Genomic DNA, 27,417 nt, shown 5'->3' with positions numbered 1-27,417 from the left:
ATTCCTCTGTGCTTTTCTAGATGACCCCACCCCCAAGCCCTTCTCCTCTCCTGGACCTTCTCCTGAGCAGACCTCAGACATCCACCCCTTGTTTGAGGGCTCCCCATGAGCCAAGGAGCTCCTGCTGAGCCCCTTCACAAGAAAGAAAGAGGGCCAGCTAGTGCCACAATTCAAATATTTAATCTCCTAAAAGACACAGCACAAGCAGCTGAGGGCCTGGGAGGTAGGCACTCAGTGCTCCCTGAGGCTGCAGCCTGGTACTCCCGGTAGCAGTCAGTTCCCATGATTCTGTGCAAAAGGTGCCCTCCTCCCAGTCCCCAAGGGCACTTTGCTCATCCTGGCCCAAGGGGCCTACAGCACTTCCAGGCCAATGCCAAGAAATCCTTCTTCCAAGAGGTAAAGGGGCGATTTGGGTTGAGTCCAAGGAAGGCAAAAGGACAGCCAAGGACAGCCAACATCATCCCCTCTCTAGCGTCCAGAGCGGCCCCGACCTTTCTTGGCTTTCTTGCCAGTGGGAGTCCGGATGGGAAGAGGGGCCGAGCTGACTGGAGGTGGAGGTGGGGGTGGGGGTGGGGGTAGCTCCATGGACTCTGTTGGGCCGGTGCTAGGTCGGAACCCTTCGAAGGGTGAGAATTTCAGGGGGCTGAGGGAGAAACCAAGACTCAGTCACTATCAGAGGCCCTGGTCTTTATCGCCCTACTCCAGCCCAAGCCCAGGGACAACCCTCCCCTCCCTCCACTCCAGCTGGCCTGCACTTGGCCAATCAAGGTCCAGTATACCTGATGGGGGTCCGAGGACTGCTATTGAGGCGTCGAGGGGACCGCAGCTTGGGCTGGAACGAGAAGCCTTCCTTGATGCCCTCCAGGACAGAGGGGGCCACGTAGGTGAAGCCCTGGCAGATGGCAGCAGGAGATGAATTACTCCTTCCCTGCTCCCAGCACCACTAGACCTCCCTTGTCCCTCAATCCACCCCAAACACCGATGGGGGCTCCTCACCAAGAAAGCCTGGTTGGCACTTTCACTGAGGGCTGAGTCATCAGGGCTGTCCACAGGCGTCTGCTTCGTGAATCGTGTGTCAAACTGGCTCACGTCCTCCTCAGACTGCTGCAGGGGGTGAAGGAAAGGCCAGCTGGGGTCAGGCTTCCATGGAGGGAGCTCGGGGGATCCCCTCTACACACACACACACACACACACACACACACACACACACACACACACACTCACCAAGCAGGGCCGGAAGGGGGGTTCTACTTGTCGGGCCAACAGGTCTTCCCAATTGATATGGCGGAAGAAAGGGTGTTTCTGTGGAAAGAGCAGCTCCCCATGAAGGTCAACTCCCCAATCCTGGACACGAGCCCCACCCCTTAGCCCCCTAATAGGGCTCAATCCCAGCCCCTGGTGGAGTGCCAGTGTGCTAGCCCCCCAGTTCCAGGCCACTCCACCAAGATGTATGAAGCACCTACTATGTGCAAGACAAAGGAAAAAAAAATGAAATAGACCCTGCCCTGAAGAAGCTTGTATTCTCCTCTGCACATGTCGGGGTGGGGGTGGTGGAGTGGAAAACAGTACTAAGAAGTAGGGGGATCTAAGGGGAAAGGCTCGAAGGAGGGGGCACCTGAGCTGGGATTTTAGGTAGAGATTAGGAGACATCAGTTGTAGGAAGAGTGGACAACCTGGCAAAGGCCCAGAGGTGGGAAAGAGCATATCCCGGGCAGACACCAGCCAGCAGGACAGTTTGTCTAGAGTGCAGCATACATGGAAAGCATCAACAGGAAATACATCTGGGAACAGAAAGCCAGACTGCACACTCACAGTGCGCAATTTTCACACTGAGAAGTTTGGATTTTCTCTTTGCAGCAATCATGAGCTGCTGACGATATCGGAGGGGGTAGGGGGCCACAATCAGCCCTGCTCTAGCGATCTCAATGTGGTGCCTGGGTGAGCAGAGCTGCTCCAGTTCTAACCCTCTCCATGCCAGCTGACCCACCTGCACGTCCGCTGCATCCCCAGGTCCACCCCCAAGTCGCTGGCTAGGGTTTCTCTTCAGAAACTAGGGAAGGCAGAGAAAAGGAGAGAAAGGGGGTGAGGGGCAGCATGGCAGCCCTTGGGAGAATCGGAGGCCAGCAGAGGTGGGACGGACGTCAGTGGCCCCTGAACCGACCTGTACCTGAACAGGTACCCCACCGCAATCTCCCTGACAAGGTTAGATCAAAGGCCTCCCAGGACGGCTGATCCTAAGGAAATGCACAGCCAAGCTCCCCGAACAAGACGGAGAGCCCCACCCTCTGGGGCTCCCGGGCTGGCTGAGGGTTTTTCTGCTCTGGAAGCAGCCTTCCACTTTCGGGCTCTGCCCCTTCCTGGCTGGTGGAAAGCTGACATTTCTATGAGAACGCCAGGTTGGCAAAGCATTTTCTTTACATAGCTATCTCACATAAGTCTCAAGATCCTTACAGGGGTCATGCCACGGCCATGATTGTACCTATTTTACACATGCAGAAACTGAGGCTCTGAGAGGTTCAGGGCCATTTGTCTCAGGGCTGGGAGCTATCCCAGGTCTTCCCAACTCTAGGACCAATGTTAGATGCCCTCCAGCAGCAGGCCTCCAGAGAACTTCCCTGTCTTTGATCCTCCCTTTCTGGAAGTGGATAGGGTCTTGGGAGTCTGAAAGTCCTGAGTTCAGATCCAGCCTCAGACCCTTATGCTGTAACTGTGATTCTAGGAAGGGACCAGGGCAGGAAGCTGGAGGAGGGAGAAGCAAAATGAAGAGCCTGGGCACAGCCGGGCCCCACCTTCTTGAGGAGGTCCCGAGCATCTGGAGTGAGGTAGGGTGGTAGCGCCAGCTTCGCCCTGAGGATCTTGTCAATCGTTTTTTTTCGATTCTCTGCGGTGAAGGGAGGCTGGAAAAGGCAGACAATGAACAGAGACACTTGCTGCTGCCCTCCCTGTGCCCCCCCCCCCTGCTCTTCCCTCCATGCCCACCCGCCCTCCTGAGAAGGGGGGAACTTGCCGTTCCTGTGAGCATGTCATACATCAGGGCTCCCAGGCTCCACCAGTCCACTGCCCGGTTGTGGCCACTGCGTGTGAGGATCTCGGGGGCCCTGGAGTGGAAAAGCCAGCCATCAGGCTCCTGCCCTCTGACCCTTTACCCTGTCCCACCCTGCCCTCCCTTGGGCCCTCGATCCTCACATGTACTCAATGGTGCCACAGAATGTGTGAGTGACCGAACCCTCGTGAATAGACTCCTTACACAGGCCGAAATCTGTCAACTTGATATGGCCTAGGGAAGAGAGGACAGGAGTAGTCAGTCAACGAGCACTGATTAAGCATACCGTGGGCTGATGCTAGGGATGCAAAGACAAAAATGGGATGTCCCTGCCCTCATGTAGCTTCTGTTCTACTGCAGACCCAGCATGTGCCCAAAGAAGGAAACTGGGACAACACCACCAGCACACCACTCCTGGGATGGGAGGAAAAAGGGGCTTTAGCCATCTGGAGCCTCAAGGCTACATGGGTCCAATCCCCTCTTTAAGATTATCAGAAGGCCAGCAGCAGCTTGGTGGTTCTCTTCCAAGGGATGGCTCTCAGGAGATCCCAACCAAGACAAGTCACTGTTGGCAAACTGTGAGCTCTTTCAGTACACAGATTCAAATTTTGCTTTCTTTGCTCAGGGGTTGCTGAGCAATAATCAGAACTGCAAACCAAAGCAGCTCTAAAGCACCACCTTGGTTGGAGTCTGCTGCTGGTATTAGGGGGGCCCCTTGAGCCCTCTCCCAGGAGGAGCCTTTCCCTGGCTGTCCCATTCTTACACCCACACCTACATACCTGTACACACAGCCCTACAAACACACCTCCCTACACACCCACACCCACACCCACACCCCTTACCTTGGCTGCTCAACATGATGTTTTCGGGCTTAAGGTCCCGGTAGATGATGCCTTGGGAGTGGAGATGGCCCAGGGCCAGTGTGATCTCCCCCAGGTAGAAGCTGGAGAGACAAGAGAGGTCACAGGCCAGTGAGGGGGGGCCCAGGGCTCCCCCCACCCTGTGTGCCCAGCTGTGCACAGGAGGGACATCCAGGCACCCACCAGGCGGTGTCTTCCATGAAGATGCCCTCGCGCTCCAGCTGCATGAAGAGTTCTCCTCCTGGAACACAAACACACCTTGCTGTGTGACCCTGAGCCAGTCACTCCCACCTCTGAGCTTCAGTTTACTCATGCCAAAAGAGCATGGTCATCCCCACTGGCCTTGTTTTTTCAGGGCTGTTATGAATATAGAAACAAACACTTAGGGCAAAGCCTGTGCTCTGAGCTCATGACTGCAGCAGTAAGGGGATGGTGGGGATGAGGAAAGGCAGGCACCACCCTGGTGGCCACACCTTGAGGGCACTGCAGGATGAGCTAGAACCCTACCACTGGGGCACTCCAGGATGAGCTATGACCCTACCATTGGGGTGCTCCAGAATGAGCTAGAACCCCACCACTGGCGCACTGCAGGATGAGCTAGAACCCCACCACTGGGATGCCCCCAGGATGCGCTAGAACCCCACCACTGAGGCACTCCAGGATGAGCCAGAACCCCACCACTGGCACACTGCAGGACGAGCTAGAACCCCACCACTGGGGCACTCCAGGATGAGCTAGAACTTTACCACTGAGGCACTCCAGAATGAGATAGAGCTTGCCGCCAGTCTGGAAGGCATATACCAGTTCCACGATGAAAGGGTGCCTCACGGCCTCCAGGATGCTCCGTTCAGCCCGTGTGTGGGCTGTGTCCTTAGCGTTGCGCATAATTTTCGCCTGCCAGGATTGTGGAGAGGGGAAGGAGAGATGGAGGGTCAGACCCTGTTGGGAGCAGCCTCCTCCACTGGACTCCCAGCTGGGCCAGGCTGATGGGCTGGCTCAGAGCCCCCGACCCAATCCCACACATGCTCACAAGGCTCCAGCTCTTCCCGGCTGCAGGACCTTAAACAAGTGCCCTCACTCTCTCCAAGTCCAGCTGCCTCTTTTCCTTTGCTCAAGGGAAAAGTGCTTCTATCACCCCAACCCTGGGAGGCTGGCTGGGTTTCTCCCAGCCTCAGTTTCCCTCTCTGTGAAAAGGGGAGGTTGGTTCATAGATGTAGGTAGGCCTGGAAGGGACTGTGGAGGCCAACTAGTCATACCTTCTCATTTTACAGATGAAGAAACTGAGTCTGAGGGTAGTAAAGTGGCATTAGGGCTGGGAAGGTGACCATGTTGAGGTCCCCTCCCCCTAGCTCTGACTCACCCGCTCCCAAAGGCCCACCCTAGCCAGTCAGCTGCCTCCACTCCCAAGGATGGCACTCACTTTTCTCAGCACTTTCATGGCAAATATTTTCCCCGCATTGGTGCCTTGTACCTTCCGGACCTGGAATACCTGGAAGAGCAGGGTAGGTTGTGGGCTTGGAAGCACGTGCCACTTGTCAGGGACCCCAGCTTCCTGGGACTGTAGGAGGGGGCTTCGCCCATGGGAAAAGACATGGACAGCCAGCACCCTAAGGCATGGGTGTTGGAGGGGCCCTGGCTGCCTGCTGGGAAGGGGCCCTACTGTCGAGGGAGGCGCCTCTTACCCAGGGGCTACCCCCATACCTTGCCATAGCCTCCTTTGCCCAGGACTCGGAGGAGCTCGAAAGAGTGGGGGCCAATGCGTTCGGGTCCAGGGTTCACACAGGTCTCTGACAATTCCACCTCTTCATAGTGCCCCACGGGCCTGTGGGCATACTGTCAGAAGAACAAAACCTCCAGGCCGCCCACCTGCCCTCCAGCAACCCAGGAAAACCCACCCCACGCCCCCCACCACCACCTCCCCTTCCCCAGCCCAGCCTCAGTCTCTGCCCTACTCACTCCAAACCGGCTGTCCTCAAATCCAGATCAACATCCTAGGAGAGAAATTCAAGGTCAGTGTCCTGGTTCTGCCAGCCCCATCTATCCCTGACCCCAGACCCCCAGACTGTAGCCTCAGTCCTGTCTCCTCCTGGAAAACAGAGCTGGGAGCAAGGCACTAGGAAGGTAGAAACTGAGAAGCAGGTTGGCATCACGGGTAGCCTGCCAGACCTGGGACATTCAAATCCAACCTCCACCATTTACTAGCTGTGTCACCCTGAGCAAGTCTATGGGCCTCAGTTTCCTCATTAGTAAAATTAGATGATTGGACTCTTCCTCTCAGCTCTAAATCAAGGGTCCCATAACCTCATAAGAAGGTTCAGAGGGACCCAAGTCCAACAAAGGACTGGAATAAGAGACACTATCCAAGGTACTGGGCAAGGGAGGTAGAGAGAGGCAGAAAGGAGTAAGTGATAAAAGACCTCGGCAAGGTGGAGAAGCTGGCCGAGGCATGGGCTCCATTCAGGCCAGGCTAGGGTTAGGCTGCAGGGTGAAGGTGGGGCTGGGGGGGGGGGGTGAGATAACTCAGAGAAGAGAGGGCTATAGATAGGGCGGGGTGGTGGGGGCCGCGGGATAGCATCTGTGGACTAGGAAGGGAACCCCCAGATGAAGGGGGTCATCCACACAGGAGGCTGGGAAAGATGCTAGAGAGGGAGCAGGGCACTGAAGGGAACCAACCTCTAATGGGTCTGGAGAAAGATGGAGGAAGGGAGGGGGAGCCTCATTTGTGGACCCAGGGAGGGAGGCAGGGAAGACACCATCAGAGAGGACCCAGAACCACAGGACACCGGCTGAAGGGGAACTTAGAACAGATAAAGCAGACTATCAGTCAGACAGGCAGACACTGAGTGTCTGAGCATACCCCTCAGAATGTTGAGGGTCAGAGCAGGGACCTCAGAATTGAGAATGTTACATGTCACAGCAAAGATCTGTCCCCTGAGAACGGTCAGAGCAGAGAGGGGTCCCATTTATTTAGAACGTAGAGTGTCAAAGGAGGGACCTTAGAATTTAGAATGTGTCAGAGTGTCAGAGGGGGACCTCAGAATGTTAAGTATCAAAGTGGGGGAAGGACTTCAGAATTTAGAATGTTGAGTATCGGAGGAGGGGGAACCTCTGAACAGGGGAGTGTCAGAACAGAGAGCCCTCATCAGGGAGGAACTTTAGAATTTAGAACGTAGAGTGTCAGAGCAGAGAGACCTCAGAACGTGGAGTAACCAATGAGGGAGGGACCTTAGAAAGCAGAACTCTGCGGGTCAGACCAGAGGGACCCGAGAACGCGGACTGTCAAACGCAAACTCCGCTCCCTCCCCCCAGGACTGCGGACGCAGAGGGTCGGTCCAGGCAGAGAGCGAACAGGGAGCATCTCGAGTCCGGCGCCCTCACTTTACAGACGGGTAAACTGAGGCCCAGAGAAGTGCTGGTGGGCGCCTTACCGCGGGGCTGAGCTCCGGCTCGCCGTCGCCCTCGCTGCCCTCTTCTGTCTCCAGGTCGATATCGAACACAGCCGCCATGGCGGCCCCGGCCCGGGCGCCGGCACCCGCGTCCCGCGTCCCCCCGCCCGCTGGGTCCGGCTGAGAGCGTGCGTCTATGCGTGAGGGCGTCACGGTCACCCCGAGCCGGGCCGGCTCCGCCACCTCCCACCGCCTACACGGCCCGGAAGGGAGGTGGCGTCCTTCCCGGGGGCTTGTGGGAGGTACAGTTCGGCCCGGCCCCGTGGGCTGGGCGGGGGTGGGGGGGTCACCCTTCCCTCCCTCCCTCCAAACAGATCACTCTTCTGATCGCATCAGTTCGGAGTAATTGAGTTCTTTTCAGTTCAGTTTAGTTTACTCCAGTTCGATTCGATTCACTTCCGTTTGGTTCAGTCCTCTCGAGTTCAGTTCAGCTCTTCGCTCTCTGCCGGGGGCGGGCCGGGGAGGTCCTCCCTGGGTGAGTTCACCCGACGAGGGTGTGGACCGGCTCATTCCATCCTAGTCAGAGCTCGGGATCGCGGAGGGTCTGGGCTCGGGGGAGGGCAGCCTCCCAAGTCCGTCAGTGTCAGTCGATCTACGCGGATGTGATTAAGGCCCTGGGCTGCGGCGACGGGGAGGGGGCGGGGGGGCCCGCAGCAAGCCCCTCCGGCCCTCCCGGAATGCTGCCGAGGAGCGGCCAGGCTTGGGCCAAGTGTCAGTGTTCGCGCACCACTGACTTCTTCACGTTGCGCCACTTGAATTGGTAATTAACTTAGGAAATTCTGAGATTACGAAATAGGGGCGGGCACGCCCGGTTCTTTGGGTACTCGCTGGGAAAGCCCACGATGGCAGCGGGAGGTGGGGAGGCCATCACATGCTGACAACCTCGGAGGGTACGGACAAGCGCGCGCGTTTAGGGGTTCGGGAGGGAGAAGGGGGGCAGCGGGAGGAAGAGGCGGGGGAGGGGGAGGGAGCCACTCCCCCAAACTAGGAGCATTGAGCTTCGGGGGTCCGTGGAGATGGAGGAGGGCCTCGAAGCACTAGGCCTCTTCCTAGGGTTTTTGGGGCGAAAGGGACTGACCCCTATTTCTGCCACCTTGACTTCATCCACATGCCCACATCACCCCAAAGCTGCCAGCACTTTTCGATGTTCTGCTGGTCTGTCTGGAATTCGAGGACGATTCACCTCTGGGCGGACCACAAATCCTGAGGGCAGCGCCCCACGGCTCCCGCTGATTCAGCACGTATTACCAGGATGTGAATCTTGGTTACTATAGAAGATACAGTTTGTAATTAGGCTGCTTTGGTCTTTGGAAGGCCCCTTTGCAATCTTATTTCCTCTTATACTCCCCCTTCTACTGGCTACTTAAAAACTTACTGTACTGACTAGAAGGGGAGGGGAGAGGGGGGACAGAACAAGATACAATTTTAATACACCGTCATTGTACCGAAAGTACTTTGTAGACCTAAGGCGCTACATGTATCATTTTCAGTACTGTTGTTAAGTCCTGTCTAACTCTCCGTGACCCTGTTTGGGGTTTTCTCAGCAAAGATACTGAAGTGGTTTGCCTTCTCCTTCTCCAGATCATTTTACAGATGAGGAAACTGAGGCAAACAGGGTTGGGTGACTTGCCCAGGGTCACACAGCTAGTGTCTGAAGCCAAATTAGAATTCAGATCTTCCTGACTGCAGGCCTGGTGCTCTATGCACTGTCCTGTGGGGATACAAATAAAAAAGCAGAGACAGTCCTTGACCTCAACCATCTTATTATAGTCTAAGAGGAGGAAAGGAGGGCATGGTGGTCCAGGGCACTTTGTTTTGAAAGTTATAAAGATGCTTAGTCAGGGCTCCAGGGGAGCAGAGCAGAGAGACACATCCTTCCATAGAGAAGAAAGCAAAGCAAAACATGGCTGTAGTCAGCTTAGAAATGGTAGGCCACATTGGGGACAGCTAGGTGGCCCAGTGAGTAGAGCACCGCCCCTGGAGTCAGGAGGATCTGAGTTCAAATCCGGCCTCAGACACTTGACACATGTACTAGCTGTGTGACCTTGGGCAAGTCACTTAACCCCAATTGCCCTGCCAAAAAGCAAAAAAAAAAAAAAAAAAAAAAGAAATGGTGGGCCACAGGAGGCATTATTCACCAAATCTGGCAAGGAACTGGGCTAGAAGTCAGGCTATGGAAATAATCCAGCCCCTCTCTCCTACCCTTTCAGCTAGGAATCCTGCTTCCTGGCCATTAGGCATTAGCTCTCTCTTCTCATCTTGTTATCTCTCATCTACTTTGGGACACCCTCTCTTCCTTCACCCCTGTCTCATATGAGCCTCTGTTCTTACCAGGGCTAACCCCTCTACCTGTTTGGTGGGTCCCATTCCATACCCTCTCCTCAGACAGATTGCTCCCTTCATCATCCCCGGTCTATCACATCAGTCTCTCCCTGACCACCAGCTCTTTCTCTACTGCCTACAAACATGCCCATGTCTCTCCATCTTCAAAAAGCTGTCACTTGGTCCTTCCATCCCCTATGACTATTGTCCTATATCTCTTCTCTCCTTTGGGGCTAAACTCCTTGAAGAGCTGTCTACAATAGGTGCCTCCACTTTTTCTCCTCTTCTTTTTTTAGCCCCCTACATTCTGTCTTCCAACCTGTCAATCCATGGAAACTCCAGAGTCACAAATGTCTCTTAGTAGGTGCTTAATAAATGTTTATTGCCTATTACTAGAGTTGGAGGTCCAGAGCTGAAAAGGCTAAGTTCCCCTCTAAGGCTTAAGATACACTTTTGTCCCCAGCATAGAGACAGCTGCAGTATCACTGAGACAATGTTGTTTACTAACTCTTAGAGTGAGCCTTGAAGCACCTCCCTGGGCCACCAGATGGCACTCATCTCTCTGTCCCAGCTGGCTTCCACTGAGCATGCGCAGGTAACCTCCAGCCCTCTCAAGATTTGGGGGTATGTAATCGTTTCAATAATAACTCATAATCCTCTCTTGGCTCATGTCCCAACCCACTTGGACCCCACTCTCCTTTTCCCTCCTGAGCATGACTCCCAAAGCATTTAATCAGTATAGGAGTCAAGAAGAGCTGAGTTCAAATCCTGTCATAAACTTATTAGCCTCAGTTTCCTCATCTACAAAATAGAGCCGGGACTCCATGATTTTGTAAAGTGCAGCACTATTAACCTGCCAGCAGCAGGAGCGCCCCCAGCTGGTAAAGGCTGAATGATCAACACCCCACCCTCTTCTGCATCCGACCTCTTGGGTCTTGTGGAAGATGGGGAGACAGACCCAATCCAAGGCCTTTGCAGAGAACTGCAGTCTCAGAGTCAGAAGGGACTTGAACTCCCAAGTTACCGCAATGGCCTCATCCCATCTCCCTCTTCATATGGAGCCTCTCCTGCTTGACTAGGGGCCAAGCAGAGCCCACCAACCTGCTGTCCAGCAGGACCTTGGGGTCTCCCCCATGCTCCATGCCTCTGTCCAACGTCCTGCAGCCAGAAAAAACAAAAGACAGGGCCGGCAAGGTCAATGCCACACAGTTCTGTGCAAATAGATATTTGTTGATTAATATCTTTTGTTTTCGCATTGCCTAAGTTTCTCCCCCAAATCCCTCCCTGCTCCCAGTGAGCCATCTCTTATAACAATTTTCTCACAGAGAGGAAGAAGAGAAAAAAAAATTGGCAAAACCAATCAACATATAGGAAAAAAAGAATATTATATGCAATATTCCACTTCCAGGGAGCAAAGGAGTGGGGGGAAGTGTCTATTCCTAACTCTTCTTTGAGGCGAAGCTCATTCTTCATTGTTTCCTAATGTTGGTTTCAGTTGTTTTGTGGTGGTTGTTTTTTCCACTTCCATGTTATCATTTAGTGTGTCTCTGGTTTTCCTGGCTCTGTTTACTTTTCTCTGCATCGGTTTATGTAAGTCTTCCCATGCTTCTCTGTATTGACTCATTGTTCATCGTTTCTTGCAATACAGCCATATTCTACTACATTTGTGTGCTAGAGTTGGTTTTCAAAGTAAATGGGCATCAACTTTGTTTCCAAGTCTCTGCCACCACAAAAAAAAGTCCTGCTATAAATCTCTAGGTGTCTATGGAGCCCTTCTTTCTGTTAATGACCACCACAATTGAGCATGACCCTGACAGGGCCTGGGCATTCATGGTTTTCTCCTCTTCACTTCCATCTTCCAAGAGCTATGAAAATGCTGGGCTATGGAAGGCAGGGACAATGACAAGCCCTATATGTTACCTCCGTAAGCCATGGCCCAGGACTTCTCACTCTGAGTCTGTACAGCCTGGTTCTATCCCAACTCTTTCTCAAAAGTCACGCTCTTTGGCTCATTCTGCTTTCTCCATGGTTTCTCTAGGCACCTCAGAATATAGTTCCTTAATAATCTAAGTCTCCACAGACACAGGTCAAAGGGCCCCATCTCCTGGGAGAGTACCCAGCTCACAGTGGCCCCACAAAAAATGAGAATACTTCAAAGGGTGCAGAGTAGCCCATAACCAATCCATAGAATTCTCTTCTCCTGTTTGGTGACTCCCACCTTCCCCCAGGATCTACAGTCCTCCATACTCATAAAACCATCCTGTGCTCACACACACACACACACACACACACACACACACACACACACACCTTGAGAGAAACAAAAAATGTAGACGAAACTGTTAAGGTCACCAGTGGTAACTCCCAGTTCACAATGGATAAATGATCAAAGGATACTAACAACTGCTGAAAGAAAAACACAAATGATTAATAATCACTTTAAAATGGTGTATTGGTAATTAAGGTGGGACTTTTTTTTTAACTGTTTCCTCTTTTAGAAATGCTAAAGTAATCAAATGCCTTTGATTAAGCCTTACTAGGTACAAAGCCCCAAGCTGACACCCTTTTGCTAACTAGGTGCTAAACCCCAGGCTTACATCCTTTTGCTGATTAGGTGTGAATCCTTCGGGCCCTGAACAGGGTATGAAAACTCAAAGGTTACCATTTTGTCTGGGGCTCACTTATGGAGGAGTGTTGTTGTGGAGACTCTGGGCAGCCGTTGTCAGGAGCCCCCCAGCTTTGAAGAAACCCAGATGTTTTGTTTGGGGCTCTCAGTCATTGGAAGAGTGGCTGGTGACTCTGGGCAAGCTGTTGCAACTGCCCCCCCGCAGCCTTGCCAACCCAGATGCTGGTTTTTATATGTATGTTTGATTAAAGATTGTTAACCCCTTAAACGTTGCTTTCCTTAGTAAAGCAGATCAAAGAACCTGTGCTGGCAGCTCTTGTGGCTGGTCTTGTTGGGTCTTACACCCCACAGTAGCTGCTAGCTGAATTCTTGTTAAAAATGGTCAGCCACAATAAAAATCAGAAATGAAAATTCATCTAACTTTGAAGTACCTCCTTGTACCCATCACAGTGGCCAAAAAATAACTTAGTACTGATGAGGTTGTGGTGCAATAGTTGGCTTTTTCCTTATGTGTATTATATATATCAAACAGAAACGGGGGAGTGGGGCAGACATTGAATTGTTCATGAGGGTCTCTGCTGTTGGCGTATTGACTTAGTTTCAAAATGTAATATGATCTATATTTTATTATATTTTTACTTATATTGTTGAACATTTCCCAATTGCATTTTAATCAGTAACTCTGAAGTGTTGTGAGCCACACACAGCATGCCGCCTGCCTGCCTGCCTGTTTGACCCATCTGGTGTAACGGGAAAGGGCTTCATGTATAGGGTAGCTGGGTGGTGCCAGACCTGGAGTCAGGTAGAATCTTCTTCCTGAGTTCAAATCTGGCCTCAGACACTTACTAGCTGTGGGACCCTGGATAAGTCACTTCACTGTGTTTGCCTCAGTTTCCTCCTCCGTAAATGAGCTGGAGAAGGAAATGGCAAACCACTCCATTATCTCTGCTAAGAAAACCCTAAATGGGGTGTGGAGGAAAGATTGAAGAAGGGAGAGGCCTGAAGCAGAAGGACAGATTAGACTATGACAATGGTCCAGGCAAGTGGTAAGGATTTAAACTAAGCTCTGGGTGTGACGGTAACAAGATACACCTCCCAGATTGAGCTTGTCACCTCTAATCTCATCTTTGTTGTTCTGTCGCCTACGACTCTTCGGGATCCTGTCAGGGGTTAGGGTTGGGTTAGGGCTAGCTCCACTTAGTTTCAAGGACAATAAGATGCCTCTGCGCAGGGTAGCTCCCGGTCTCCCCCCTCACTCCCAATCTTTCCTGCTTCCTTTTGTTTTCTCCTCCCATTATGTTGTAAGCGCCTTAAAAAGCGAGGACTCTTTATTAATTGTACCCCGAGAGCTTAGCGCCAGGGTACACAGTAGGCACTTAATAAATGTTTGATGGATTGAATGACTGGATTGGTTGTACTGCTCCACCGCTCCCCAGCTACTCAGATCACCAGCCTCAGATCTCCCGACCCCTCCCACATATCATCCCCAAACCAGTGAAGGAATGTTATCCCTCCCTAACTAACCTTCACCCCACCCACTCCCCGCCCCGGAAGAAGAAAGTGGGCTGGGGCTGTAGAGAATGCTCTTTGAGACGCTGAGAATCAAAACCCGAAGACCTTCACAGCGACTTTATTTACCAGGCACTTTTCTCCGAGTGTTACAGCGAGAGAATTTAAAAAACAAAAACAAACACGGTGGCGCAGGCGCAGTGGCCGGCCCGGTCCCTGGCCCGCTTGTGTGCTCCCTAGGTGACTTCTCTGCTGGGAGTGTTGCCAAGGAAGGGGTGACGTCATGGAGACAAGTCCAGAGGAGACGATTGCTTAAAGGGGCGCCTCCGAATTTTCTGCGAACCTAGGACTAGAGGGGCAGGCAGCAAGCAGTGCCCTCCAGTGTGGTGGGGACTTCGATGAGCCCAGGGAGGGTCACTCCAGGGAAGGGGAGAGGGCAGAGTCCTGAGCTAGCAGTCCCAGCTACGTCCCTAGTTAGCTTTGCCCTGTCCTTCTCTGGACCTCAGTTTCCCCATCTGCAAAATGAGAGGGTTGGATTAGATGCTCTGCGGGGTCTATTCCGGCTGAGTCCAACGGAGCTCCTCTGTGCCCAGCCTGAGACCTGGGCTAGCCCCTTCCCCTCTGAGTCTCCTTGTCTAGCGAGGGGGTTGCTTGGACCGTACTTCGAGCGGAGGACTTTGGGCTCTCTTAGAGCGACCCGTGGACTAGAACGGGTTGGTAGAAGTAGTAGGGCCTCTGGGTCTCAACAGCCATAAGCCGGTTTTTAGTGGGAAGGGGGACCCCTAGGAGCTGAGATGGTCCCAGTGGGCAGCCAAGTCATTAACACTAGGCTTGAAAATAAGACTTTTAAAAAGATGGAACACCTGACCTAAGGGCAGACAGACTGTGGGAGAGGCTAGTTAGTGCTCCTAAAGCTATAGATTTCTAGGCTGGCTAAATCAGGCAGGTCCCCCAAGAGTACCTACTCCCAGACTTGTTGACACAGAGGCTGAGGTCTGGCTAAGGGAAGAAGGAAGCAACTCTGGGTTTCTGAGTTTAGCCACTGACAGCTGTGGGGTTTCTCCCAAGCACAGCCAGTGACTAGGGGGCCATTGCCACCCTCTGCCCAGGTTCCCCTCTGTTAGAGGTCCATCTCTGCTAGGGGAAGGGCAATGTCGCATGAAAGGAACGATTCCTGTCCACCATCCCTCCCGGGGCCCAGTTAGAATTGTAGATGCAGAAGGCTGTCCTAGATCACTGCTGTTTTGGAGAATGGGAGGGAGAGGAGGAGGGGAGAAGAGTGACGTCTGATCTGGTCTTCGGGTTGTGAGGGGGCATTCATTCCAGCCAGCGGGGAGGAAAGAGGAAAAAGCCGCCTCAGGTTGGACAGGCCGACATTGCCTCCCATTGTGCGCCTCAGGCCCCAGGAAAGATTCTGGGTCGGGGGGGGGGCGCGGGGGGGCGGGAAGGAAGGGCCTAGAGGACCTGAAAGGTGGAGTATGTTGATGGTGCAGTGGGTGAGGGGGCGGGCCAGACCAAGAGGCTGCTGGGAGACCGTGGATGGATGTAGTAAGGAGGTCTGGGTTCAAGGCCTGCCTCTTAGATCCCCGGGATCTTGGGCAGATCCCCTGGTAGAGCCCTTGAGGGGGAAATAGGAGGGGTGGGGGATGGATCTGGAAGCTGCCTTCCAAACTTTCATCTAGAAGGCAAAGATAGGGTTCAGCTTGGCCACGGACCACTCTACTTATCCGCGCCAAGCTAAACATAGGAAGGAGCGCAATTCTCTCCCTTCGCCCTCGTTCTTCATCGCAGCGCCTCGGGCTTCCCGACCCTCAATATCCTTTCTTGGAGCGCTGCCTACTTTTTCTTCGACAGATTCTCCGGGGGCCCCACCCCTGCCCTTCACAGCCAATGCCAGACCCTTTGGAGAGCCCCACCTCCTTCCCAGGACTGATAGATTTCCTGGGGCCCCACACCCTTCCTCTCGGGTCTGGGACTGCCCAACCTGGGACTCCACCCTGTCTTCCTTCCCAGCTAACGACGGCCTTGCCCTAGGGCCCCTCCCCCTGCCCCTACTGCTATTTGAAATGAGACAAGAAATGGGCTACGGGATAGTTTGGGGAGTCGATGCCCAGGCCCTGGCAGAGCCCTAGCAGGCGCTGTCGGGCCTCAGTGGGGCTGCTGCCCGCGCAGGCTATACTGCAGTAAGGCTCCTCGTACTCTCCAGGTACCAGCTCCTCCTCCAGCAGGTTGAGGCGGATGAGGCCCCGCTCGTGCAGGGCCTGGAGAGCCTCCCGGCTGGCCGTGGAGCTCAGCGCCTGCAGGTGCTGGGATACCACACACATGACCCCCACCAAGTAGGCCCGGGCTCTGGGCTGGGCAGGCAGGGCGGGCGGGATGCCACAGGCCACCATGGCGGCCGCCAGCAGCAGGTCGACCCCATACAACTCCTGGATCCAGTCGCGCAGGTAGAAGCCACCCATGCGGGGATTGATCTCGATCAGCCGAGGCCCCGAAGCGGTCAGCTTCATCTCAACGTTGAAGACGCCGTCCAGCAGCCCACAGCCCAGGCAGCACTGGTAGGCAGCCTGGATCAGCTGGGCTTCCCGCTCCGGCGCCAGTCCCGTGGGCATGCAGGCTGCGGTCTCCGTGAAGCCCGGGAGGCGGGTGGGGCCATTGTCGGAGACGAAAGCTCCCAACAGCCTCCCGGAAAATATCACCACGTCTACATCGTGCTCTGTGCCTGCAACGAACTCCATCAGTAACATGGCATTGCCCCAGCCCAGCCCGATGCCCGGGTGGTCAGCCTCCCCCTGTAGGTCCTGGGAGATCTTAGCAAAGTGGGCCCGACACTGAGAGGCATCCTCGACCAGCCGCACACCCACCGCCCCCGCTCCGAACTCCAGCTTCATGACTCCGGGAAGGGGCACCAGCCGAGCAGCACGCTCCACATCCTCGGGGACCTCCAACGGGCAGCAGGGCACCGCATAGAGGGAAGGGGCGGGCCAGCGCGGGCTGCGGAAGCGCAGCAGGTGAGACTGCGTCTGGCTCTTCTGCTTTGCCAGGCTCATGGCAGCTGCGGGGCAGCCCCGGAGGCCCAGCTCCTTGCAGAGCAAGGCTGTCAGCACCAGGCAGTCGTCCCAGTAAGAGAGGCAGCCATCCAGCTGCAGGCCGCGGGCCCGAACCAGATCTGCCAGGTGGCGGGCATTCTCTTCATCCCGACGGTGCTGGGTCACGTCAAAGTGGATGAAGGTCTGGACCAGTTGAGAGGCAAAATGGTTGGGATCCGACTCCACCAGGTGCAGCTGTGAGAACAGCGGATGGAGAGCGTGGCCTCCCCTGCCAGACCAGCCCTCTCTCATCCCTTCCCTGCTCACCAGCCCAAAGGGCAGGGGTCTCAGCCTGGAATTTTGTACCTCCCTGTGCAGTACATAGAGCCCTGGGCCTGGGGTCAGGAAGACCTGAGCTCAAGTCCAGCCTCAGCGGTGCGACCTTGGGCAAGTCACTTAACCGCTGCTTGCCTTAGTTTTCTCATCTGTAATATAGGGATAATAATAGCACCTACCTCCCTGGGTTGTGGTGAGGACCAAATGAGATAATATTTGTAAAGCACTTAGCACGGTGCCTGGCACATAGTAGGCCCTTAATAAATGCTTGGTTCCTTCCTTCTTTCCCTCCTTTCTTCCTTCCTGGAAGCCATGACACACAAGGATTGTTTGGAGGAACTGGGCGTATGGAGGATGAAGAAGAGAAGGCTTGGGTGGGTGAGGAGGAAGGACTGCCGGCTTTGAGGATGTGAAGGATCAGCCGTAGTAAAGTGGCTTAGGCTCGCCCAGTCCGGCCTCGGAGAGCTGAACTGGGAGCTATTGGGAGGGGCAGCAGGGAGGTAGATTTGGGCTCAGAGATGCCTGAGGGCAGTGGACTGCTGCAGGAAGTCGTGGGTTCCCCAGCACTGGAGGTCTGCCAGCAGACACTGGAGGAGCCCTCGGGAGATGTAGAGGAAAGTCCTGTTCAGTAGGGGTTAGACTCAGAGGCCTCGAGGTTACCTCTCACTCTGATGCCCTGGGATTTGAGCACTCTCTTTCTTTCATCGTCATCCTCCTCCCCAAAGGCCCAGCTAAAGTCCCTCTTCCACCAGCGTGTGGAGGCTTCTCCTTCAGAAGCAAAGCTGCTTCCCTAACCTGACCAGGAGTTCCCTAGGGTAGGCGCTCCGGCAGGTCTGCCAGCTGCGGCCACCTCCAATGCTTCTAGAAAAGGAGAGCGTTAGAACGGAGTTCTGGGATTTGTCGATGGATAAATGACGGGGGAGGAGTCAAATCATCCTTGGGGCCACGCAAAACCAGCTGCCCCAGATGTCAAACTGCATGGGAAGCCGCGTGGACTGTTCCCTTTCTCTTGGCCCCGCCCACAGCGAATCAGCCACGCCCAGTGCCCAGGGTCCACCTCCCTCCTTTGTCCCACCAATACAGACCCTGGCTTCGGCACCTGCCTACGCTCCAGTCTCCCCCTCCTTGGGCTCCCTACCTGGAAATACCCTGGCTCTGGCCACGCCCCCACGCTCAGGCCTTCCATCCATTGGCTCGGCACCTGCGTGGGCTCCGCCCCCTCACCTTGAGCCCGTACTCCCGGGCCGCCTCCCACACGAACTTCTTGCTGAAGCCGCCGGCACCCACCACCAGCAGGTGCTTGCCCTCCATGAGGTGGCGCGCCGAGCGCCGAAGCATGGTCTCCACCAAGGGCCCCGCGGCAGCCCACTGGGAACGCAGGCCCCGCCGAGCCCATTGTCCCTCCAGGAGCCCGCAGGCCTCCAGGCACAGACAGCTGTTGAGCTCCAGGAGCACAGGGCTCAGTGAGCCCCCGGGGCCTACGGGAGTCAGCGCCAAGTCCACACCTGCTGGGGCAAGAAGAAGCCGGAGCTCAGCGGGGCGGGGCCACCCTGTATGGCCCCCAGCCCCGGAGGTCCTGGCCCGTGGCAGCTCCTGGAGCAACCCAATGTGGAGCGCAGAGGCCTGGGACACCTCTGTCCTAGCCCTGAGGGCCTAGAGGTCACCTGGGGCTGTCGGGAGTCCAATGCACCCTTCCCATTGCTTATACCAGTAGATGCAGAGGCCTGCCCCCCTCCAAGGCCCGTTTGGGGTCCAGCAGACTCCACTTCGCCCCCTCCCCTAAGGGTTCCAGGCCCGGACCTCTGGGAAAGGGACTGGAACCACCTTCATTGGGCCATAGGCCCTCCCCAAAGTTGCTGCCTGGAAACAGGCCGCCAGGGGCTCAATGGTTAGGGGAACGGAGGTGGGGCTGAAATTCCCATTTTGTCCAAATTCTGCGTCTAGAGCCACCCTCTTTCTGTAGCTCTGGCCCAGATCCCAAAGGCCCGGGCCTCACCGAGCACGTCTGTCTGAGCCTGGCGCCCACCCCGCTGCTCAGGGCTGAGCGAGGCCTCAAACTCCAGCACTGCCCCCAGAGCCCCTTCAGCCGCCTCCCGCACGCGGCGCCGCAGCGCTTCCACAGTGGACGGCTCCCTCAACCCGCATGCGGCCAGAGCAGTGTCCAGGCTCTGCGTCAGGGCGACCTGGTGCCGCAGGGGTTGCTCCGGACGGCCCACGCTGCACACCATCTGGGGACCAGGCAGGGTGGATGGTCAGCCCGCTTTCCTCATTCCCCAAAAGTGACTGCCTTCTCCCAATGTCCACCCTCAGCCTGGGAGCTGGAGCTCCTGGGTCCAGAGAGGCTATAGGTGCACTCCCCTCATTTTTTCTCCATTCCTGCCCTCAGAAACCTTCACTGGCTTCCCATTGCCCAGCTGATAAATCCTTCACCTGGCATTCAAAGCCTGCCAGTCTGGTCCCAACCTCCCTTCCTAACTTTCTCCTTACTGTGTCCTTCCCTAAGTGAACTCTGTGGCCACACCAACCTCTATTCTGTCCGCAGCACATGGGGCAGGTCACTGGACCAGACTCCACTTCCCATTGGTAAAATGAGGAAGTTGGCCCAAATAACAGTTCTGTTCCAAATCATGTGCTCTCTCCTGAAAGGCTTTCCTTTAGGCCTCTGCTATCCACCTAGCTGGATTCTACCCATTCTTCCAGGCCCACCTCCTTTCAGAAGCCCATACCCACACTCACAAATTTAGGGGGCACTCATATTTACAGAGGGGTAACAAGCAGAGAGCCTCTTGTCACAAGAGTAGTGTGGAGCAGAAATGAAGCCAAGTGCTCTGGGGTTAGGGGATCTGGGTTCAAATCCTGCCTTTGAGGCTCACCTCCAGAAGCTTCCTCCTGTCCCCCTCTACCCTCCAGCTGCCCTGCATGACTTAGACTTGGGGGGTACTCCTCTGGACAGGAATGAGCAATCAGCCACAGGCTGATCCTCAGGTCCTCTGAGAGGCTGGGGAATCCTGGGGTCCCTCTGTATCCCCAATGGGGGTCCCCTTCCTTACCTGGCTCATCAGAGGCCGATCACCCTGAGTTCTGCATACCACAACACAGGCTCGAATGGCCAGCTCTGGCAGAAATGAGAATAAGGCTTATAAATGATATGGCCGTAAAGTCCCTTACAGACTTCTCCTCTGATGCCCGCGATGGCCGAGGAGCCCCACCATGCAACTGTTTTATTCTATTTGGACCTGGGATTTTTGTTGTTGTTTTGTTTGGGTACATAGAACTCCTGGTGTGGGTTCTCCTTCCTTCAAGGTGAACTGGCCACTCACTGGCAGCTTAGTCTTAATCATTGCTTGAGACCAGCAATGATTTCTGTAAGTTCCTTGGCTGGTATGTGCCAGAGGCTCTGAGGTCTTTCTGAGTCCAAGGCTAGCCCTCCATCTACTCACTACATGGCCTCTCCAGCAAGTGGTGGCCCCATTTTGCAGATGAGGAAACTGAGGCTCTCAGAGGTATAGTGACCTATGACCATACCTGCTAGTCAAGCATCTGAGGTGGGATTTGAACCTAGCACTCTATCAACCACAGCACAATTGTTCACAGTCCTGGGGTTGAGGAAAATCCCCACAGATGAGGAAAATGAAGCCCAGGACTACAAAGCTAGAAAGAGGGAGGTCTTCCGAGTCTGTGGCCAGGGCCTCTCCAGCTGTATGGAAGCCGGCTGGTGGGAGACAGCGTAGGAGTGAGGCCCAGGGACTGAGGAGGGAAGGAGCCCTGCTGGGCCCAGGCCCAGCTCCCTCTGGAAGGGGCTCTTACCTGGTTGGGGAGTGAGGCTCCCGGGATCGTCAGGATGCAGGGTCCGGGCTGGAGGACACACAGCCTCCACCAGGACACTCTCCTCTTCCTCCAGCTTCTCCAACAGGGCCAGCACTGCTCGGACCACTGCCCCCGCTTCTGACCTTGGATGCAGGCTCATGGCCTGGGACCCACGCCAGCGCCAGCCCGAAGGCTTTACTGCCACCTAAGGAGGCAGTTGGGCATTTGGGAGGGGCCTAGACCTCTTGCCCTGCCCTTCCCGTCTCCCTTCATCTCTCCCTCAGAGTGGAGCCCTGGCCTACCTCTCATCCCACCCCCAAACTGAAATCCAAACCCAACAATAGCAATGCCAACTGGCACCAGAGCAGGAAGGGACCTCAGAAGCCATGTAGCCCAACCCTTCATTTTTACAGATAAGGAAACTGAGTCTCAGAGAAGTTAGGTGACTTGCCCAAGGTCCCATAGGTAAGTGGTAGAGTCAGGATATGAACCCAGATCTTGGGGTTCCTCTGCACCACAGCATGTTAGCTGTGTCAGTTTACTTGAGCCTCTCGGTAACCATGGGAGATGGACTCAACTGAGGCTCAGGGGTTTGTGATCTGCCTAAGGTCCTCCAGCCAACAAATAGAAGTGGTAAGATTAGAACTTGGGTCACGCTGACTTCCCATCTAGCATTGTCTCCACTGTGCCGTACTGCCTTCCCCATATGGGGAAGATTGCTACTAAGTGGCGTCATCCCATAGATTTCTCTGCCAATCGCTGGAGCTCCTGGGCACTGGAAGGTTTACAAACCGCCACCCTCCTAAGAACCCTGGGTGTCCCATTTCTGCATTTTCAGGTCCCTGAGCTCACTGGTGTCATTTAAATCTTTCGGAACATTTTAGGTTCATAGTCTTTTCTCTAATCCTTGGACACATATAGGACAGAGGGGTCAGAGGCTCATCAACTTAGGACTGGGAAAGACCTCTGAGGCCATGGAGACCTACCCTTCCATGTTACAGGTGAGGGAACTGAGGCCCCCAAAGGTTGAATGACTTTTCATGCCTCAAATGCTCCCCCTGCTCACTTTCTGCAGAATCTTTGCTGGTCTTCCCCGCCCCCCACCACACCCTCCACCCTTGGAGTTGACCTCTCATTTATTCTGTGTACATCTTGTACACGTGTAATTTTGTGTATGGTGTCTCCCCGTTACACTGGGAGCTCCTTGAGGGTGAGGACCATGTTTTCTCCTTTCTTCTTGTCCCCAGTATTTAGCGGAGTGCCTGGCACCCAGCAGGCACTTAATGCATATTTGTGGTTTGACTGGTTTGCCCAAGGTCACTCCTCTAGTTAGGGGACAAAGCCAGGTCTCTTGACTCTTGACTCAAGGCTGTTTCTACCATACATTCTCTCCACCACCATCCCCAAGACTAGTTCTCCTTTCTCACCCAATCCCCAGAGTCCTTGGTACCTGGTGGGCATCTCCCAGGGCTCCAAGGTGGAGAAAGGCCTCCACTTCCTCTTCCACCAGCCCCTCCTGCCCCTCCTTGTCACTGAGCTCCACCTGCCGCAGGCTCTGGGTCCAAGCCTGGACCTGCAGCTGCTGGGGGGGCTTGTATGTCAAGGCCAGAGTGGCAGGCACAGACACCTTGTCCCCCTGGGCCAGAAGCTGCCTGGTAAGTAGTCGGTCCTCCAGAAGGCGGGCTAGCTCTGCTGAGCTCCCTGTGGGGCAGCCCAGGTCTCTGCTCAGCTCTGCCACCTCCCGGCCTCGGCCAGCCCTTGGTCCCAACTCCCCTAGGAAGTAGGTGACCCGCCGTGGTGGGGCAAACTCCTCCAGGAAGGTAAGGCCCCCTGGATGGAATGTCACAGCCTTGGAGACCAGCAGGGCTGATTCCCCTGGTTTTCCAGCCATGGGCACTTTGGTCAGCCAGGATGGAGACAGACACAACAGCATGTTTCCTGGGAGTAGAGGAGAGGGAGAAATAATGGTGGGGAGAGGGAGGGGTTGGGGGAGAGGGGCCAGGATCATAGATTCAGATGGAAAAGACATTCGAGATTATCTAGGCCAACTCATTTGTTTTATAGACAGAAAACTGAGACTTATTCAAGTCAAATGGTAAATTAACACAGATGCCTTCTTTCCATTAGCACCCGTGCATCCTGTCTGTATCTCGTCCTGGAGGGCAGGGACTGGTTTTTGCCTTTCTTTATGTCCCCAGCACTTAGTACACTGTCTGGCATATAGTGGGTGTTTAATAAGTCCTTGTGGACTGGCTGGCAGAACTAGGATTTGGATCCAGACTCGCCTCTGAACCCCAGGCTTTGGGGAGGGAAAGGGCATGTCAGCTGCCCCCCGCCCGCTGCCCCACAGCACAACAACGGTCTCTTTCCACAGTGCCCCCTCAGGAATGCCTCCCCATTCTCTACCATCACCAGTGTGGCCCACCCCCAGGGGAGGAATCTCCAGCTGTCTGGTCAGAAATGGCTAGCAGCTGCCTGGCTCGGGTATTTTGGGACATGGCTGGGGCCTGGCTCTGCCTGCCCTTTCTATAGGTCAGCTCCACCATGTGGGGAGTGGGGGGAGGGAAGAAAAGGGCTGGGGGCAGGGACCTGAGAGAAGAAAGGCTCCTCAAAGAGCTCCCTGGCCTGAGCTAGCCTCTAGTCCCCCAGCCATTACTTACCTGGGCTCTGGGCACCCCCCTCCAGCAGCACAGAGAAGAAGGAACTCGGGGAGCCCAGAACACACATGGTCACCTCCACCCCTGGGCAGCCTCGGGAGAGAAGAAGAGAATGCCACTGTCTGGTTGCTCCTCTCCTGTCGCCAGTCCCCTGCCACCCAAGCCAGCCTTCCAACCCAGCCTCTTTTGCTGTGATGCACCCACCAGTTCTGTCTGCTCTCTCTTCCCTCTTCCTGAGAGAACAGTGGCACATAAGCCACTACAGGAAGTGGGCAGGGGAGGACTCTTCCTCCTACAAGGAAAAGGGGCAGAACCAGCTCCCCCAGCTCCAGTTCTGTGGGCACTGCCCCTGCTCTTGCTGCCTGGCTCTCTGCATCATGCTCTGTCTCTCCGCCCCCCCCCACCCCCAGCCATGTGTCTGTTCCTATTTCTGTGTGTAGGGCCCTAGGCCTCCCTTTCTCAGAGCCAGGACCTGGGCTGATGGTAGCTTTCCCTGTCCCCTGGGCACACCTAGTTTGGGAGGCTCACCTGGGTGAGGCTCTAGGCTACGGTCCACAGTCTCAGGCAGGCCTGCCTGCTGCAGGCAGCTTTGTAACATGTTGTAGTAGAAGGTCGTCCAAGCCCGGGCAGTGCCCTCTTCGGGGGAGCTCTTACAAGTCAGGTTCACATCCTGGTGCCAGGAGCCCAAGAGGGGTCCTGTTGGGGGCAGCTCTGGGCTTCCATGCTGCTCCCCATCCCCTTCTTCTTCTGGGTCCTTGGAGGCCACAGGGCGGGCCAGTTCTGGGCACAGCTGATCTAGGGAAAGCTTCATGGGGAGAGGTTCAGGTTGGGCAGGAGGGGGAAGGGAGAGGCAGAATGGGGGATTCGACGACAGGACAGACTTTGGGGGACCCTAAGGGGGTGCTGACCAGGATGCCTGGCCAGCTGTGGTGAGGGGAAGGGGTGACCCTGGGGTTCCAGAAGTGGGGACTGGATGATGAAATTAAGCCTTTGAACATTTAGGCACCTACTATGTGCAGAGCCTGAGCTGAGGCTGAGGGGCACATGAAGCCAACCTCATTACTTTGTAGAAAAGGTAACTAGGGCCCAGAGAGGGGAAGGGACTCACCCACACAGGTGGTGAGAGGGTGCAAGAAGAAAGGGCCCTTTATCTTTCATCCTGAGGGGGTGAGTAGACCTCCCAAGGGGAAAGGGAAGGGGAAAAGCAGAATGTCTAAGACCATTGTTGGCTCCCACCAAAGAAAGATGGGCAGCTACAAAGTACTTTGGAGAAAGGCTATTCCTACTCAATTTTGTGTTTTTTGTTAAATTTGGGAAATCTTTTACACCAAACTCAGAGAGGAAGCTTGGGTGGCTAGAGGCCTAGACTTAGAGCCAGGAAGACCTTGGCTCGTATCCCACCACCAACATTTGCGCGCCAAAGGAGCTGGGACAGATGCCTTGCCAAGGTGAGCCTCAGGTCATCCCCTGGATCAGTATGCTCTAGGCTGTTAAACTGGGAGTCCTGGCCCTTCTAGCTCTGCCCCTCTAGCTGGGGGACCTCGGACAAGCCACTTCACTTCTCTGGGCTTCCATTTCCTCCATAGAAAATGAGGATGTTGGACCCAGTGACTTCTGAGGCTCCTCCAAGGTCTAGTTCTATGGTCCTGTGGTGAGGGGCAGGTCTGAGATGACATTGCAAAGCGCTTCACAGCAAGTATCTCATTCAGCTTTGTGAGGTGGTGTTACCCTCATTTTACAAATGGGGAAACTGAGGGAAAGTGACTTGCCCAGGTCACTGAGCTAGGATGTGTCAATGGCAGGATTTGACACTTGAAGCCAGATCTTTCCAACACCAAGTCCAGCACTCTTTTCCCCTCCACTGAGCACATTGAATAGGACACAGTCCCTGCTTGCAGCCTATGGTACAGACAAGCCTGAATCGGGAGTGTTGTGCTTGGCCCCAGAGGGCAGAACGTGCTGGAAGATAGTTCGTGGGACAGTCAAAGGCAGACTCGATGGCAGGAAACTCCTTAACAATGGAATATCGTCCAAAAGGACTGCTTCTTCAGGTAATGAGTTCCCCATCCCTGGAAGTCTGCAGGCAAAGGCTGGATGGCTACTTGCCAAAGGTGCTGTTGTAAGTCTCTTTGTTCAGCAATGAACCGGACTAAGAGGTTCTCCCAACTTGGAAATCTTGTGTTTCTGTGAGTCAGGAGACTGGCCCCTCCTCTCCCCCAGCTCTCGCTCACAATTTGTGTGACCAAATGCTCTCCCCTGCTCTAGGCTTCACGTGACAAATGGGAACATCATGCCCTGCCCTGTCCCTCTTACAAGTGGCAGGAGGTTAATGGGAGAAAATGGACCAAATGCTCTTCAGATGAGAGCCACGTTGGCCCTCTACTTCCCTCTCATTTCTATTGGGAGACATCATCTTGAGGGCTCTGGTGGAGGGAGAAATCCTGGAGCCAAGCCCCAGCCGAGGGAGTCCTCGGAGGGGGCCCTCGGAGCCTGGGACCACCTTCTGGGCCTTAGATGCTTGGGACCTGAGGGAGGGGGCCGGGGAGGAAGGAGGGGACAGAGTGAACTCACCATCTTGTAGACGAAGAGGCTGAGTGAGAAAGAGAGGGCTGGGAAAAAGAGAATTTCAGTAAGGCGTGGGTAGCCCCTGGAACTCCCGAGGGGCAGGAAAGAGCCCCTCCCCCATTCCGGTCTTCTCCTGCCCCCACCCCCACCTCGATTCCTCTCTCCCTGCCTGGCCCTGGGGCTCTGAAGGGTCAAGGTCCGGATCAGACCCCAGACAGGAGAGGCTGGGGACAGCTGAGCCCCAACCCGTGTACATGGCTGAGAATGACTATTGCTTGCTGGTGAGGACGACATGGCCTCTCCTGTCACTACAGCTAAGCAGCCAGGGGCTGTGGAGGAGAGGGTGGATGTGACCCGGAAAGACGGTCAGCATAGCCATGGGAAAGCAGCTGCCAAGGGACCTGGGATGGCATTGCATGACCCATCATGGACCCAACTCAGACCACACCACCCAAGGACCCCCAGATACTGAAGCCCTGGCAGTTCTCTTTGCCCAGATGCCAGACCCGGGGCCACAGAGCTGGCACAGGGTTCTTGAATGCCAGGACTGCTGCCCAGCACTGGGGCCACCTCCTGGTAAAGCCTGAGGGGAATTTTTCAAGGCTGAACTAAGCCTGGGAAATACCTTTGCAAAGGGAAGAGGGGCATCTAGGGGTTTGAACAACAAATGTGACCTCTGGATAACACAGGAGAAGGTGACTGAGCTGGGATTGGGGACTTCTGGGTCCCCTGCTTGGCAGAATCATAGACCTAACCCAGGCTGGCTCAGAGTGCCTCAGTTATCGCTCTGAGTTCGGGAACTGGAGAACCAGAGCGCGTGGGGAAGGGCTTCTGGACAGGGGCCAGGCTGCCTCCTCCAAGGGAATCTAGCCTTGCTTTCTGGGCCCCAGGAAGGCAGAGCTTCCCCACCTCCCAGCCCCTGGGCCCTGTCTCGCCCCAGCTGAACCTCCCACCTCCACCGCTCCCACCCCCTTCCCTCCTCGCCAGCCCCTAGGAGCGCCCACTCCCCAGCCCCGCGCAAGCAGGGGGTGCCGGGGGTACCTGGGTGAGCAGGGGGGCGGCACGGCTCGCTGGCCTGCGCTGGCCTGGGCTGGCCTGGGCTTGATACCAATGTCCGGGGATTAAAGGCGCCCGGGCTTTATATAGCCCTAGCGCGGGGCATGCCCAGTGCCAGGAAGGGCGGGGAGGGCTTAGGCCCCGCGGGGCTAGAAAGCTGG

At 55.3% G+C, this 27,417-nt stretch overlaps 2 protein-coding genes across 4 annotated transcripts; both read right to left on the bottom strand.

Annotated features, from left to right (window-relative positions):
- Nucleotides 1–161: 161 nt before the first annotated feature.
- On the bottom strand, nt 162–7,637 carry RPS6KB2 (ribosomal protein S6 kinase B2). Of its 2 annotated transcripts, none has more exons than XM_036765343.1 (15): nt 7,332–7,637; nt 5,860–5,894; nt 5,605–5,725; nt 5,324–5,392; nt 4,650–4,797; nt 4,087–4,144; nt 3,886–3,986; nt 3,187–3,277; nt 3,008–3,098; nt 2,790–2,897; nt 1,988–2,050; nt 1,225–1,302; nt 997–1,104; nt 780–892; nt 162–643 (listed from the first exon to the last, which is right to left on the bottom strand). In XM_036765343.1, exons 1-15 carry the CDS (start codon nt 7,407–7,409, stop codon nt 469–471), a joined length of 1,437 nt encoding a protein of 478 aa, XP_036621238.1. In that variant the 5' UTR covers nt 7,410–7,637; the 3' UTR covers nt 162–468. The 2 variants fall into 2 exon arrangements, with proteins under 2 accessions (XP_036621238.1, XP_036621236.1); XM_036765341.1 differs by having other exon boundaries at nt 5,605–5,736; nt 7,332–7,349.
- A 6,274-nt stretch (nt 7,638–13,911) lies between these two features.
- CARNS1 (carnosine synthase 1) lies at nt 13,912–27,310 on the bottom strand. Of its 2 annotated transcripts, none has more exons than XM_036765694.1 (10): nt 27,242–27,310; nt 26,207–26,244; nt 24,164–24,440; nt 23,639–23,728; nt 22,429–22,916; nt 20,979–21,183; nt 20,222–20,286; nt 19,168–19,399; nt 18,396–18,676; nt 13,912–17,090 (listed from the first exon to the last, which is right to left on the bottom strand). In XM_036765694.1, exons 2-10 carry the CDS (start codon nt 26,207–26,209, stop codon nt 15,864–15,866), a joined length of 2,868 nt encoding a protein of 955 aa, XP_036621589.1. In that variant the 5' UTR covers nt 26,210–26,244; nt 27,242–27,310; the 3' UTR covers nt 13,912–15,863. The 2 variants fall into 2 exon arrangements, with proteins under 2 accessions (XP_036621589.1, XP_036621590.1); XM_036765695.1 differs by having other exon boundaries at nt 23,639–23,719; nt 27,242–27,285.
- Nucleotides 27,311–27,417: the final 107 nt, after the last annotated feature.

Source organism: Trichosurus vulpecula, chromosome 6, assembly GCF_011100635.1.
Source record: "Trichosurus vulpecula isolate mTriVul1 chromosome 6, mTriVul1.pri, whole genome shotgun sequence".
In the NCBI taxonomy this organism is placed as follows: domain Eukaryota; kingdom Metazoa; phylum Chordata; class Mammalia; order Diprotodontia; family Phalangeridae; genus Trichosurus; species Trichosurus vulpecula.
The sequence above is the reverse complement of the archived record's forward strand: the minus strand, read 5'-3'. Positions and strand labels throughout refer to the sequence as shown.

What these genes read in the sequence shown, in the direction of transcription:
- RPS6KB2 (XM_036765343.1), bottom strand. Translation starts at nt 7,409, where the DNA reads ATGGCGGCTGTGTTCGATATCGACCTGGAGACAGAAGAGGGCAGCGAG. An exon ending in CATCATGTTGAGCAGCCAAG is followed by an intron (nt 3,278 to 3,885) that starts GTAAGGGGTGTG and finishes TCTCTTCCCTAG; the next exon opens with GCCATATCAAGTTGACAGAT. An exon ending in AGTCCTCGGACCCCCATCAG is followed by an intron (nt 644 to 779) that starts GTATACTGGACC and finishes TTTCTCCCTCAG; the next exon opens with CCCCCTGAAATTCTCACCCT.
- CARNS1 (XM_036765694.1), bottom strand. An exon ending in GGCTCAGACAGACGTGCTCG is followed by an intron (nt 18,677 to 19,167) that starts GTGAGGCCCGGG and finishes TTGCCCCAGCAG; the next exon opens with GTGTGGACTTGGCGCTGACT. An exon ending in CCCGGGAGTACGGGCTCAAG is followed by an intron (nt 17,091 to 18,395) that starts GTGAGGGGGCGG and finishes CTGTTCTCACAG; the next exon opens with CTGCACCTGGTGGAGTCGGA.